This window comes from Rhododendron vialii, chromosome 5a (assembly GCF_030253575.1).
Source record: "Rhododendron vialii isolate Sample 1 chromosome 5a, ASM3025357v1".
Lineage (NCBI taxonomy): Eukaryota > Viridiplantae > Streptophyta > Magnoliopsida > Ericales > Ericaceae > Rhododendron > Rhododendron vialii.
The window spans coordinates 27,780,240-27,792,570 of NC_080561.1; the positions used below are offsets into that span (position 1 = coordinate 27,780,240).

General features: G+C 37.1%; 1 protein-coding gene across 1 annotated transcript; it reads right to left on the bottom strand.

Moving 5' to 3' along the window:
• Positions 1-1,401: 1,401 nt before the first annotated feature.
• Positions 1,402-9,750, bottom strand: LOC131326900 (uncharacterized). The gene is made up of 8 exons (XM_058359808.1): positions 9,626-9,750; positions 8,448-8,529; positions 8,266-8,333; positions 8,034-8,131; positions 4,400-4,536; positions 4,110-4,177; positions 2,107-2,170; positions 1,402-1,813 (listed from the first exon to the last, which is right to left on the bottom strand). The coding sequence occupies exons 1-8, from the start codon at positions 9,634-9,636 to the stop codon at positions 1,796-1,798; spliced, it is 546 nt and encodes a 181-aa protein (XP_058215791.1). The 5' UTR covers positions 9,637-9,750; the 3' UTR covers positions 1,402-1,795.
• Positions 9,751-12,331: the final 2,581 nt, after the last annotated feature.

The window sequence follows — 12,331 nt, forward strand, 5'->3', positions numbered from 1 at the left end:
TGCACAAGTGAAAATATCTGTTAAGTTCATAGTGGGGGATCTGGACATGGTTTATACCACACCTGGGATGAAGGAATATGTACACAATGGAGGGTTCAAGGAAGATGTTTCACTGCTGGAGGAAACTGTTGTAATGGAAAGAGTTGGTCACTTAATCAACCAAGAAAGAGGAGAGGAAATTAACTCCCACATTCGTGATTTCATCAAAAAGTTTTGAATTCCTTATTCTGGTTTCTAAGTCCCAGGGATTTCAGATTCCACATGTTATAAAAATGCCACTGCCACGTACGTTTCAAGTTTGTTGAATTACAATTCATTTGTTGTATATTTTCTCCGTTTCATTTTGTTTGTTGAATTCTTCCCTTTATGTTCATGACATTCAACATCAAATCCATTTTTAGGCATGTACAAAATTCTATGAGATTCCTTTTTGCCATTCTTTATAAACTGATGAAGTAACAAGTCCAACAAAACAGAGAGTATTTTTGAAAGGACACAAATAACATCCATGCAATGACTATTTTAAAGCATACAAGCCAAATTTGGAAGTGGGGGCTCTGTTGTACCACCATAACAGGGCTCGTCTCAAGTCCTAAAATTTGATTCGCATGGTTCAATTTTGTAAAGCTTAATGAGTAGATCATACATGCGAAAAATCAATTTATTGGACACCAATAATTCAATGATGGAAAAGCATTGTCTTTGAAAAAATGAACGAAATATGATTTCAGAGATGCACTTCAAAAAATAATACAAAGTAAACTGTTTAGATTACTCTTCATAGCTTGGATGAACCCCGTATTGATGGCACAACAAGCGACAACATGCCCCCTAGTCCGCAAAAATGGTGTTCCAAGCACAGGTGGTGCAATGATTACCCTCACTTCTACTTAACTAAAGCAATGTAGGATCCTAACTAAAGTATTTGATCACGTTGTTTTAACCTTAGGACTCTAAACGTTAACCTCTTTTGTGTAATTTTTTTATATAAAAGAGCCAGGGTAATACTCAATATTCAATCAATAAAGAGGGTTACTTTCACAACTGGGGACTATGAATTACTCCTAAGAGAGAACAATTTTGTTTACCCTCAATGAGGGTGCTCATTTAGTGTCTTACTTCGATGATCAAAACTGTTCATTTTGTAAAGATTTACTCCTATTTTTTGAAAGACCATGCAAGAATTCAACTCAATCTGATATCATTTTTTCTTTAAAATTCTCGACAAAAAGAATTATACTTCTCAATTAAACACTTACCAATAACCGATTGTACTCAATTTCTCCATTGTCTTCTAACAAATGAATTTGGATGAATAAACAGTTTTGACCATTGAAGTGAAACCCAAAATGAGCAATACCCTCGCGAGGGTGAACAAAATTGCACCCAAATGACGGGGGCTTGAAAACAAACTCACATAATTAGTGTATAAGGTTCGTCAAAAAAATAATAATGCGCAAGTATGGTCACTTGGATGGAATACAGGACCCAAAAACCATCCTTCTAGTGACCCCACTCCTAAGTTAACAAACATGTATCCACGTTCCATTTGAACAAATACATGGGCATTCGGTTTTAGTACTTGGGAAGGGCCAATACATACGGAAATGCACAAACTCGAAAGGTAAAGTGCTTGAAAAGTTGGTTAAATATCGATACATACAGCCGAATATTATTTTCAGCTGCATAATGTAAGTACAGAAATAGCTTAAGAACTGCTTTATCTTGTTCACCCCCATCAAAGAAATTCAAAACCGCTGCCAGAGAACTGTCTGCTGTTGTTTTTTGCACATGCTCAATCTAGACGTTCCGTCTGCAAGTGGAGATGAAGGTGTTTTATTCACCATCACAAAGAATTTGCACCAAGAATGAGATCTAACACAGTATAGGACTATTTCAACACGTCTAACAACGAAAATCATAGCATTGCATCTAAGATGTAGATTTTAAAATCGTCTCGGCATAATACGATATATCATAAAGCAATGAAAATCATGACGAACATGTTTTTCACTTTTCCAATTGCAAAATAGGAAACCGAAAGGAAACGCAACCAGCAGAATCCAACTAGAGAAACCATGAGACGAGGAAATAACCAACAAATACCTTCCAAAGGCCATCATTCAGATAATGCATGTTATCCACACCAATTCCCTTGTTGATCGCCCTTCTGCAATAGACAATGAATTATTTACCGAAGTTTATTGGGTATTGAAACACGGAATACATGTAATAGGTAAACTATATTTTCTTCTATCGACAAAAATCTCTTCTCCTTGTGTCACCTTTTGTCAAACTCAACAAGGTTAAGACTAATATGCAGCTCCTAGTAAAACATAATAAGTTAATAAATAATAACTAATAGTTCGTACAGCTGGTCCGGTGTCCAATATCATTTCAGACCTCCAGTAACAAAATCCCGCGAGCCAATTCATAAGCCCTTGCATGGAAAGGATTGACCCTTCCGCATAAATAAGAGCATGACATCTGACAAGACTGAGCCATGGATTGTAACCATCCAGAGCCCCCTCCTAAAGCACTTGTACTTCTATACAAGTTCAAAACAAAGCAGTTCTTTTTACATTCTAACTACCATGTAATTAACAGCAACAGCTCTCACTTTATATTGTTATGGACTTCGTCTTTACCACCTTCGTGATCCATCTCGTAAAGTAAAAAAGCAGACTTTTTGCCTTGGTATGAATTCTACTCTTAGTTTCTATAATTCAAATTTACCATTTCTAAAAATTTCTCTCGTGCTTCATTGTCGACAGAAAAAATCCAAATATTACTTTGTAGAGCTCACTGGGTATGTGCACAACATGGACCCAAGAAGGGATCAGAAGCAAGTACAAACATAGTTTTGTCCCTACTAGGTAAATGTTTCACGCCAATTATGTTTGCTGTGTAAGTAATTTTAGAAGTGACCTGTTCATGACGTTGACAGTTCACTTTTTGATATGTCCGTGAAGGTGAGGCAGTCTTATTCATTACTAATTGACCTGAAGTGCAAAACAACTGGAAGAGGTTTCGGCAGAATCCCTTTTGCTTTTTGATTATGATACAATAACGTCAAACACTTTTACCAAATAATACTAATGCAACATGTTGAAGGCTTATACTAATGCTAGTAGTAAGGAAGAAGCATGAGAGTTTTGGTGCATTATCAAGCCAAGTTGAGCAGGATCAATTGATCAACCCATGATTCAGGAGTCGATGGTTGACCGCCGTCTCCTTGTCGTTACATCTATAGGATCTCTTTTATGGATTGTTGTGCTTCGGAAATATGTTGTGCTTGTCGTTTTGGTGCAGCAATAAAGTGCTCTTTGCTGCAGGTTGTGTTCATACTAGTATCCGCTGAGGCTATTTTTTGTGCTTTTCCCTTTCTGCTATGTTATTTTGTTGGAGGTCATGTGCAGGTTATTTAGCTGGAGGCTTTGCTTTTGGAAGTTATTCTTCTTTGTATTCTCTACTTGATTCATGGAGATCAGGTTCTTCACCAATTGATTGATCTTCATTGTGCTTTATTTCCACCTTTTTTCTTTTCTGAAATTGAACTAATTGATTTATCAGGTTATTACGATCACCTGGAATTTTAATTTTTACTCATCCTAGAAATAAAATTTGGCAATTGTCTACAAGTCAGTGGCATAAATTTGCAATTTCTTTGACTTTATTTGAGCCCCAAACTTGGCTCGTTTACTTATGTTCGAGTTTATTCAGGCGAGCTCGAGCTCCACAAATGGACTAGCCAAGCTTGAGCTTTGATTATCTAAGCTCGGTTGCGGATCAAGCTCCCAACCAATTTTGAGCGAGCCATGCTCAAACAGTTGTCTTGATAGGCTCAGCTCATTTGCAGTCCTAGCCGTTGTGTCCTCTTGTAAACAATAGGTTTTCAGTCAGTCTTTTGGGTTCCAATTGTTCTCTTACTCGTGCTATTTTTCCTAATCCGAAATTCTAAAATGCTACACATGGTTTCATCAATAATGACATCCCCCCGACAAAACATGCTAATTTGTGTGGTAAAATGATGTCCAGAGATAAAGATAAGAAAAATATAGTAAAATGGAGAACCAGTCTATAACTACTAAACTATGATCACAACTTACATATCTTTTGCCGACATTTTTGTAAAGCCAATAGCGAGAGCATGCTGCTTTCCTTCAGCCATTATAGCCTGGGAGAATTTAGGGCAACAAATCAGGGTATTACGTGACAAAAACTTATCCTACTTCATTTATATTTGGGGCCTTTATATTTCATCAGAACATGAAAACCCTGTGATACCTTAGCACAGCAAAAGACCAAAACTCCAAAAAGATGATACCCTATGCATTAATTATTTCGAACGAACAATTACACAGATAGCGTAAATAATATGCAATGATTACAACCATACCACTGGTGTTTCTTCAGCCACATCATCATCCAAGGCACCACCAGGAGAAGTAAGCCCAGGACACATTATGTTAGCTCCAGCAAGGACATATTTGATTGCACCCCTGTCTACTTGTAGTTTTTTCATAACATTAGGATCTGCAAAAGAGAGAAACCAGGGTAGCAGTGTTGTTCAATGATTAAAGGATAGTTACTAATAAAAGACCTTGTTTGCTCAAACAATGAAAATAATGTCAGAATGCAATTTTCCAAATGAATTTTCTAATCTTAGCACATTCACAGATGTACAACACACTGCATCTCATTGTTCTGGTAACACAAGCTCTGGCGTAGGCTTAATACACTTGTTACATATTTGCTTGGCTGAGATACATAGAACTAGATTAATGCCTATGGTTTTGACTCTTGGTCACTTAACTGCTAATAGTGTCATCGTATGGTGTGTCAATGCCAGCATGCTCCAGTGAGTGCATTGCATGCTTCCTCAACCCTAACTAACCTTTTAACTCCTGACACAACATATGACGGCAAAGATAATATACAAATGGAACCCATACTCAGCTTTGCTCCATACTCCCACTCATTAAAACCCCTCGATGAGTACCCTTCTACAAAATAAGCACAAATTAGCAATGGGCCAGAACTGGATCTGGATTCTTAATTGTAATATTGTGCTAGGCTAGGGCTTTCTAAGTCGAGTTTGAAATTTAATACAACTAACAACTGGATTCAAATAGGGGCACTTGAAAATTCTTAGCCAAAAGGTCGTATTTGCACATTTGACAATTTTGAAAGAAACAGGCAGAATAGTCTAAGAACACCCATTGATGTCATCAAATTTATCATGCCATGACCACTCATGTCCCTACACACCATCGATGTCATCAAATTTATCATGCCATGACCAGTAATGGGGCAAAACCACGTCATCCGTCGCAACAGTGCGACACTGTGAATGCTTTCATTCCTTCCGAGTCTTCCGACCCTCTAACCACAAACTTCCTCACCTGTTACTCTATCACCAGCCTCTAATCAATATACCCATCTCCACCTCAAGCTCTGGCTCCATGTTGAAGCATCTAGACCAAACCACACCGAGCCTCAAGTAGTTAAGTCCTAAACAATCGGAGTCAGCTACATGAACCATTGAACATTTGTTTTCAGTTTTCATTCAACACAATAATTTCCAAATCGCGAGTCACCAATTGCCTTTTCTCGAATTGTGAATCAAATCAAACCATGAATCGTAAAGATTAGTCATAAATTTGACTAGTTATAAAAAGGTACATCTATGCATTAATGCCAAAAATTCCTCATACAAAAAGTATAGTTTTAACCCAATGAAAAGATTAGAGATTATGTAGCCTAATAGATAAGAGCATCTTTAGCAAAGCCTTCAAAGTTTAACACCAAAGTATCCTTTACTACCTCAAATAGCAATTCAGAAGAAGAATTTTTTTGGTGCACTCCAAGAAATCCTTTCAACATTATTTTTCAAACATTATTTTATCAATAAGAAATAGCAAACCTTACGAAAGACAAAAAGTTAAGCACAAAAGATTAAAAAAGCAAAAGATGAAATAAACAAGTATAGCATTTGGAAAGGAAGATACTTAGCCCTAAAATTTGAATTTTGAGAAGTAAATTGGATGACGGAATAGTGTTTGAGGTAATTTTGAGAAGTGTACATTTTTATGCTATTTGAAGGTATCCTAAAGATGCTTTAAGAAGATTGCTTGTATCACAAGAGATGCGGTTGCCGCTCCAATTCCCGCCTTGATTATGATATACCATAGAACAATATTGATTACCCTATGATTTTTAGGAATTTGATGAGACAGAAATTCAAAAACTAAATTTAGCAAAATATGTATTTAAATTGGATACTGTACTCAACATGATTCATAGCTTCAAGTATACCGATTTTTCGGAAAAGATAAAGAGAACGTTTTACAAACATTGAGTCCATTTGTTTTTACCCATAATGTATTAAGCATGTTTTGTACTAAAAAAAATGTATTATACATGTTTCTTTCACCAAAATGGCAATAGACAATTGAGGAGCAGTAAGATATTCTAGACTTAAACATCTTTAGAAGATTTATTCTATTAACTCTAAGAACAAATTAAGAAGAAAAGGGTTAAGAACTTGTTCCCATTTGTGTTATTAATACTATAATCACCAATGATTAACGAATTATTCACGAGTATACTAGACACCCATATAAACTTACATTCTTGCTTTCTAACCAAAATCCAAATCAATTGGGGTTGGCTAGGATTCATGAAGATCTAATGGGGCTTTTACGTGTTGGCTGTCATCTACCTAACACACAACCATCCTCCTTTTCCGGTCTTGGGACCGGCTGTAAAAAAAGATAAGACACGAAGCACCGCACAGGCGGAGTTAAATAAAAAGGGTTCCAAATTTGTTGGTTGCTTCAATTTACAGAATCCTATGAATGTTCTAATAAAGAATGCTAAAATTCATGAGAATCATCAATTCTATCCCAAAATCAAATAACCTACGGTGTCATACTGATTTTGAATACCAGTAATTTTGCTTTACCAAGCACAATTACTAGCATTCAGCAAGATAAAGTTCCAAAATTATGCATCATTACAAAAGTTTTGAACAATCAATTAGATCACTCTTCTTTCATTTCAAGCTATAAAAATACTTATGATGTTCGTATAAGCTCTTCAATTGTTCCACAAACAACATGTCAACATCTATTAGCCAACTTTTTGAGGGGGGCCCTTTTCAACAAATGTTTGGGGCCCAAGGCAAAAGCCTTGCTCACCTTTGCTCAAGCCAGTATTGAGAGGTAGTGATGGTGTGGGTCGATCGGTGGTGATGGAGGTGATCTGTATCATGTGATTTATGCCAGTGGCAGTGATGATTCAGTGCTGGGATGGGTGGTCGTTACCGTCAGGGTGAAGGGGTGACAGAGTTTATGTTGGCAATGGTGCGATTGGTTGTCGCAGTGGGGTAGAAGGTGAGAAGTATACATGAGGGTGGTCGGAGTGGTGGCAGCAGCAATTGTCCAGCAGTGGAGGGCAGCAGTTGCCAAGCATATGGGTGACGTGTCAAACTAAAGGCCAGGTGTCAAGTTGAATGCAACGAGGCATTGCGACAGGTTTTCAGTCTAATTTTCAATGAGCAAACGTGATGATTCGAAGTATCCTTCTTCGACCCGTGGAGAGATATGATGTGTTGTGGTGAGCTCAGTTTCTGAAGGAAAAAACACAAACTCTAAAAATTGCACTGGACAGGTTACACATTCTATGATTCACTTAATGGGCTCGAGGGAGTGCTGGGATTGTCACGTATTGAATTGCATTGTCAGGAATTCTAAAGTTAACATGTTTAGAGCATATTCTAGGTCCTACAAGCTCGGCCGTCTAGAGTTCCAATCATTTTACATTATATGTCCAAGGATATCATATGCTCATAAACAATTTTTTTTTGCTTTCATGGGTCATATGAGATCAAGTTAGGACCCCACAAGAATGCATCATTTCAAAGTAAAAAATCGTGACTACCAATTTCACTCTCAAGAAAGGCCATTCTGCTTCAAAATCATGGTACAAAGCAAGGTAATAAATTGCAGTCAAGCGAAGAAATACTTTACATTGATGAAGAAGTCGTAGAGTAGGCATATAAGGTCCATCACGTATATTGAAGAACAAAGGCACGTTGTTGACCAAGACCACATTCAGATGGTTTTGACTGAAAAGAGGGGGGAAAAAGGAGCTTGTCAAAGAAACGCTCTCGCGTTTGTAAAGTAGTTATTCAGAGAAAACCATATGTAGACATCATAGAAGAAAAGACGGAAGGACAAGGCTCTTGAAATAAGGGAGGACCATTTCGCAACAATGAGAGGGGACTTCTTTGGAAGCAAATCATCTATCACCGGTTCAAGTCCTGGGTACTGCAGCAAAATGAATATTCAAATCAAGCAGTCGTGAACGAATTCAATGAATGAATAGTCATATAAGGCCAAAAGAGTAAGGGAAAAATGGATGAGCCACTAAAAGTAGAAAACCTCCTCTGCAATACTCTGTCGGATTTTGCGCTGCACAGATGCTTTAACTTGATTTTGTGCAGATACCTCTTCAGAAGAGAACCTATCAAATATCTAGTTTTTAATTTTGTAAAACACTATTTGCACCCAGATAACAAAGGAAAGATGCAAAGCAGAGGGAAATGCGCATTCTTTGGATAAAAAACTGGAGAAAAACTGAGCAGTAGGTTGAGTTGCTGATAAAAAACAGCGCACACCAAAATCCTGAGACTGGAAAATCCTCCTATGAAAAGAATGGCAATACTCCCAAAGAATATGATCGAAAAGATTCCTCGTCTCAATTACAAATTCAACACTTTAAAAGTATCAAAAGATACATGAAACGACAAATTCATTGCAAATGTGGCTCTCCCAAAATTGAGCTTCTTGCCACTAGAAGCTCAATTAACGCCCTCATCATCATTTTTGTCATAGCCCTTATTTAAAACCCAAAATTTGCAAAAATTTGTCAGCTTAGTAAAATCATGGGTATCTTCAGCTTCCTATACAAGTGCCGAAATGGAAGGGAAAAAATCACAGCTTTGGTTGTCACTACCGTCCCACTAATTGGTACCTTCCGAGACCAAAGAACATATTAAACCCACTAATTGTGATTAGAAAACAAAGAAAAGTGACCAAACCCTTTTCAAAGCCACTAGTCGTGGCTCCATATAGAATCGCAAAAATTTCCAGAAGTATGTAAAAATCACGGCTTCATTTGCTGCCACAATTGTTACCCTCTGGAACAACACCAAACCCACTGCCACCGTGCAGCAACCGCAACGGCAACCGCTTTTAAAACTACGACATAGTTGTGTCATCTAGATTTCAAGCATAAGAAACCTTTCCTGTGCACCGGTTTAGGTTCGCTTTTCATTTTGTTCCACAAATTTCGCTGGTTTATTAATCTATTTCATTTCGTTTTCTGGGTTTGGACAATTTTCAACAAAAATGCACTAATACTATTCATAAATATTATACAGATATACTCCATATATCAGTTCTGAAAGAAAATTTTGTGTTATTAACCAGGGCACTGCTAGATAGATCGCCATTTTAGATTGCAGGTAAACAAATAATTTCACGAGCATCAAATGGGTGCTACGAACACATAAAGGCGGGTTTTGTGTGTGTGCGAGAGAGAGAGAGAGAGGACTCACTTCTTGAACATCTTCGTCTACTGCTGAAGTGAGAAACACGGGGCGGGGGCTTCGCTGATCTGAAGAAAAACCCTTGTTTAGTTGTTGTATTTCAAGCTTTTTTAGTTAACGGAGTTAGGAATCTTGCACGTTTTTGGGAATAAAACAGATTCGCAGGACACTGCTGAATTATTAAGTGAAAATTTAGGGGCGTTTCCGGTAACGGAAAATTTGTAATCTTTTATTCGTAGTTGAGAAGTTGTTAGGTATTTTAGATAATGAATAAGTTGTTATGGGTTTAGAAGTTGTTAGGTATTTTAAATACTGAATAAGTTGTTATGGGTTTGTGAATAGAGTTATTATAGAAAAAAAATTGTTAAAACTTTTTTTGTTAGCGAGAACGAGATGATAAAATGAATTAAATTTTTAGTATTTTTTGTTAGTGGAAACGGGGCCTTAGCGTCATGAAGACCTGAATGTAGCTGGCTAAACCCAAGCTTACTAATCAAGCACTTGAGTTTGAGCTCGTGTTCGTTTATTAAAAGTTCATTTAAAATTGATTTATTACATAAATATAGAGGTGTCAAATGGAAACGGACTGAGTCGGCACGGGCACGGCACAAGCACGACACATTTAAGAGTAGCTTGGGTACGGTACAACACGGCATGATCCCTATGGCGGGCCAGGCTAGGCCGTTGTTTGGAGCACACGAAAAAGTACAGACACGAATACGACATGACACGAGTCACACGAGTAAAAATTCGAAGATGTAAAATAAATAATTGCAAAAGTAGATATGCACCATATACACTCTTTGTCCCATAATATGACATGAGTCACAACGTCCATGATTACAAATAGAAAAGTACTATTATACTTTTTTGTGCTTAAGATTTAAGAATTGTAAATAATTGATAGTTGAGTAGGGGCTAACAGATTATACTATATTGATGCAACTCTTACCTATTTACATTAATTGTATTACGAAATTGTAATTTTTAGTAAAATATTTCATATTTTTATAATTTTATTGTATTATTTTAATAACTATTTCATACTGTTTTTCGTCAACGATACAAAAAAGAATCAGGGCATTTTTAAAAAGGAATATTTTTTTTCATCTTTACAATGGTCAATAAAAAAAATTCAATTGGGGTCACAGATGGGCACGGTATAAAGACAGCATTAGCTGACTTGCTAACCCTTAGCACAATCACGTGACTGAAAATGTCATTTTTAGTCGATATGGGACTATTGTTCCCAGTATAGGCTCTCAACCTCTCACACAGGGCACGGAGTTAGGCATGCTCGTGGACCAGACTGGGCCGAGCATATTCTAAAATGGTCCGGCATGCAATGACACAACTAATATATGGGTTAAGCTAGGCACGGCACAAAACACGTTTGCAACAGAACTAAATGGGTTTGGGCAGCACGACACGGCCAAGTCGACACTTCTACTACATAAATACACTAAGCTTGAAATTTTTTTGGATTAATTAAATAATCATCCTAATTGAGAACTTTATGTAATTTTTCATCCCTGTCATTTTGATACTCCGTAACTTATATTTTTATCCTCTTTATTTGTGAAAACCTTGTATACTTATTTAGTGATACGTATTAATATTCACCCACCGGTACTAAAGGAAGCAGTCTGCCAATTACATCGCCGTATACCTCACTAATTTTACCTCCAAATACAAAGCCAAATCCAATACATAGATTTGACATCAATTAATTTGCTTCAAAATTGACATAAAGTAGATACCTAATGCAAAAATGATTTTTTGGAGAATGGCTTTCTAGTTTTTTATATATACTCCATATTTCTTACCATTCAAAAATCCTTCGCGGATCCGGACCATTAAAAGCACAATCCAACGACTGAGATCATGGTCTGTATTTTAGCCAAAATTCGAGATCTATGACTAAATTCGGATATATATATATATCTCATGAGAGTAAATTTGATACCATGATTCTCTGAGGAAAGATATTATGGGTAGGGGCGGACTCACACATAGGCAAGGGGGTCCATTGACCTCACTCAATGCAAAATTTCTATGGGGATTAATATAGTTTTGGGGGTATTTCTGTAAATTTGCTCCATAGGATATTTCCTCCAAACATTTTGCCTTTATACCCCAACCAAATTACAAGTGTTGCCCTTTGTACACTTTTCCCTAGAGGTGGCAAATGAGCGAGTCTGGGTGGGTTTGGACGGGTTGAAATGGGTCGCGGGTTGAATATAGGTCAAATAGTAAACGGATTGAAATATGTCGGGTCAAATATGGGTTAGGTTAAACTCAAACCCACCCGCTCTGCCCCGTTTTACTTCCTTTCCACCCCCCCCTTCTTCTTTCCCTTCCCTTTTTCCCCCAACCCATTTCCATTTTTTCCCCTTTTCCGTTTTGTCCTAATTCAATTTTTTTTTCGCGTTGATTCGTTTTGCGATAAACTTTTTACCTTTATTGATTGTCTTTACGAGAGGAATCAGAAAAAAAATGTCTAGTTTGGGGTTTTCAGCCAAATAAACTTTTTACCCTTATTGATCGTACGTTTACTAATGGGCTGAACCGAACACGTCTAGTTTGGGGTTTTCAGATTTGAATGTAGTTCGATTCATTTATTTACAGTATGTGTCGTATCATATTTATGTTCGTGTTCGATTTATTTAGTAAAAGAGTCGAACTCGAAAGAAACCGAGCTTGTGATAACTGTAG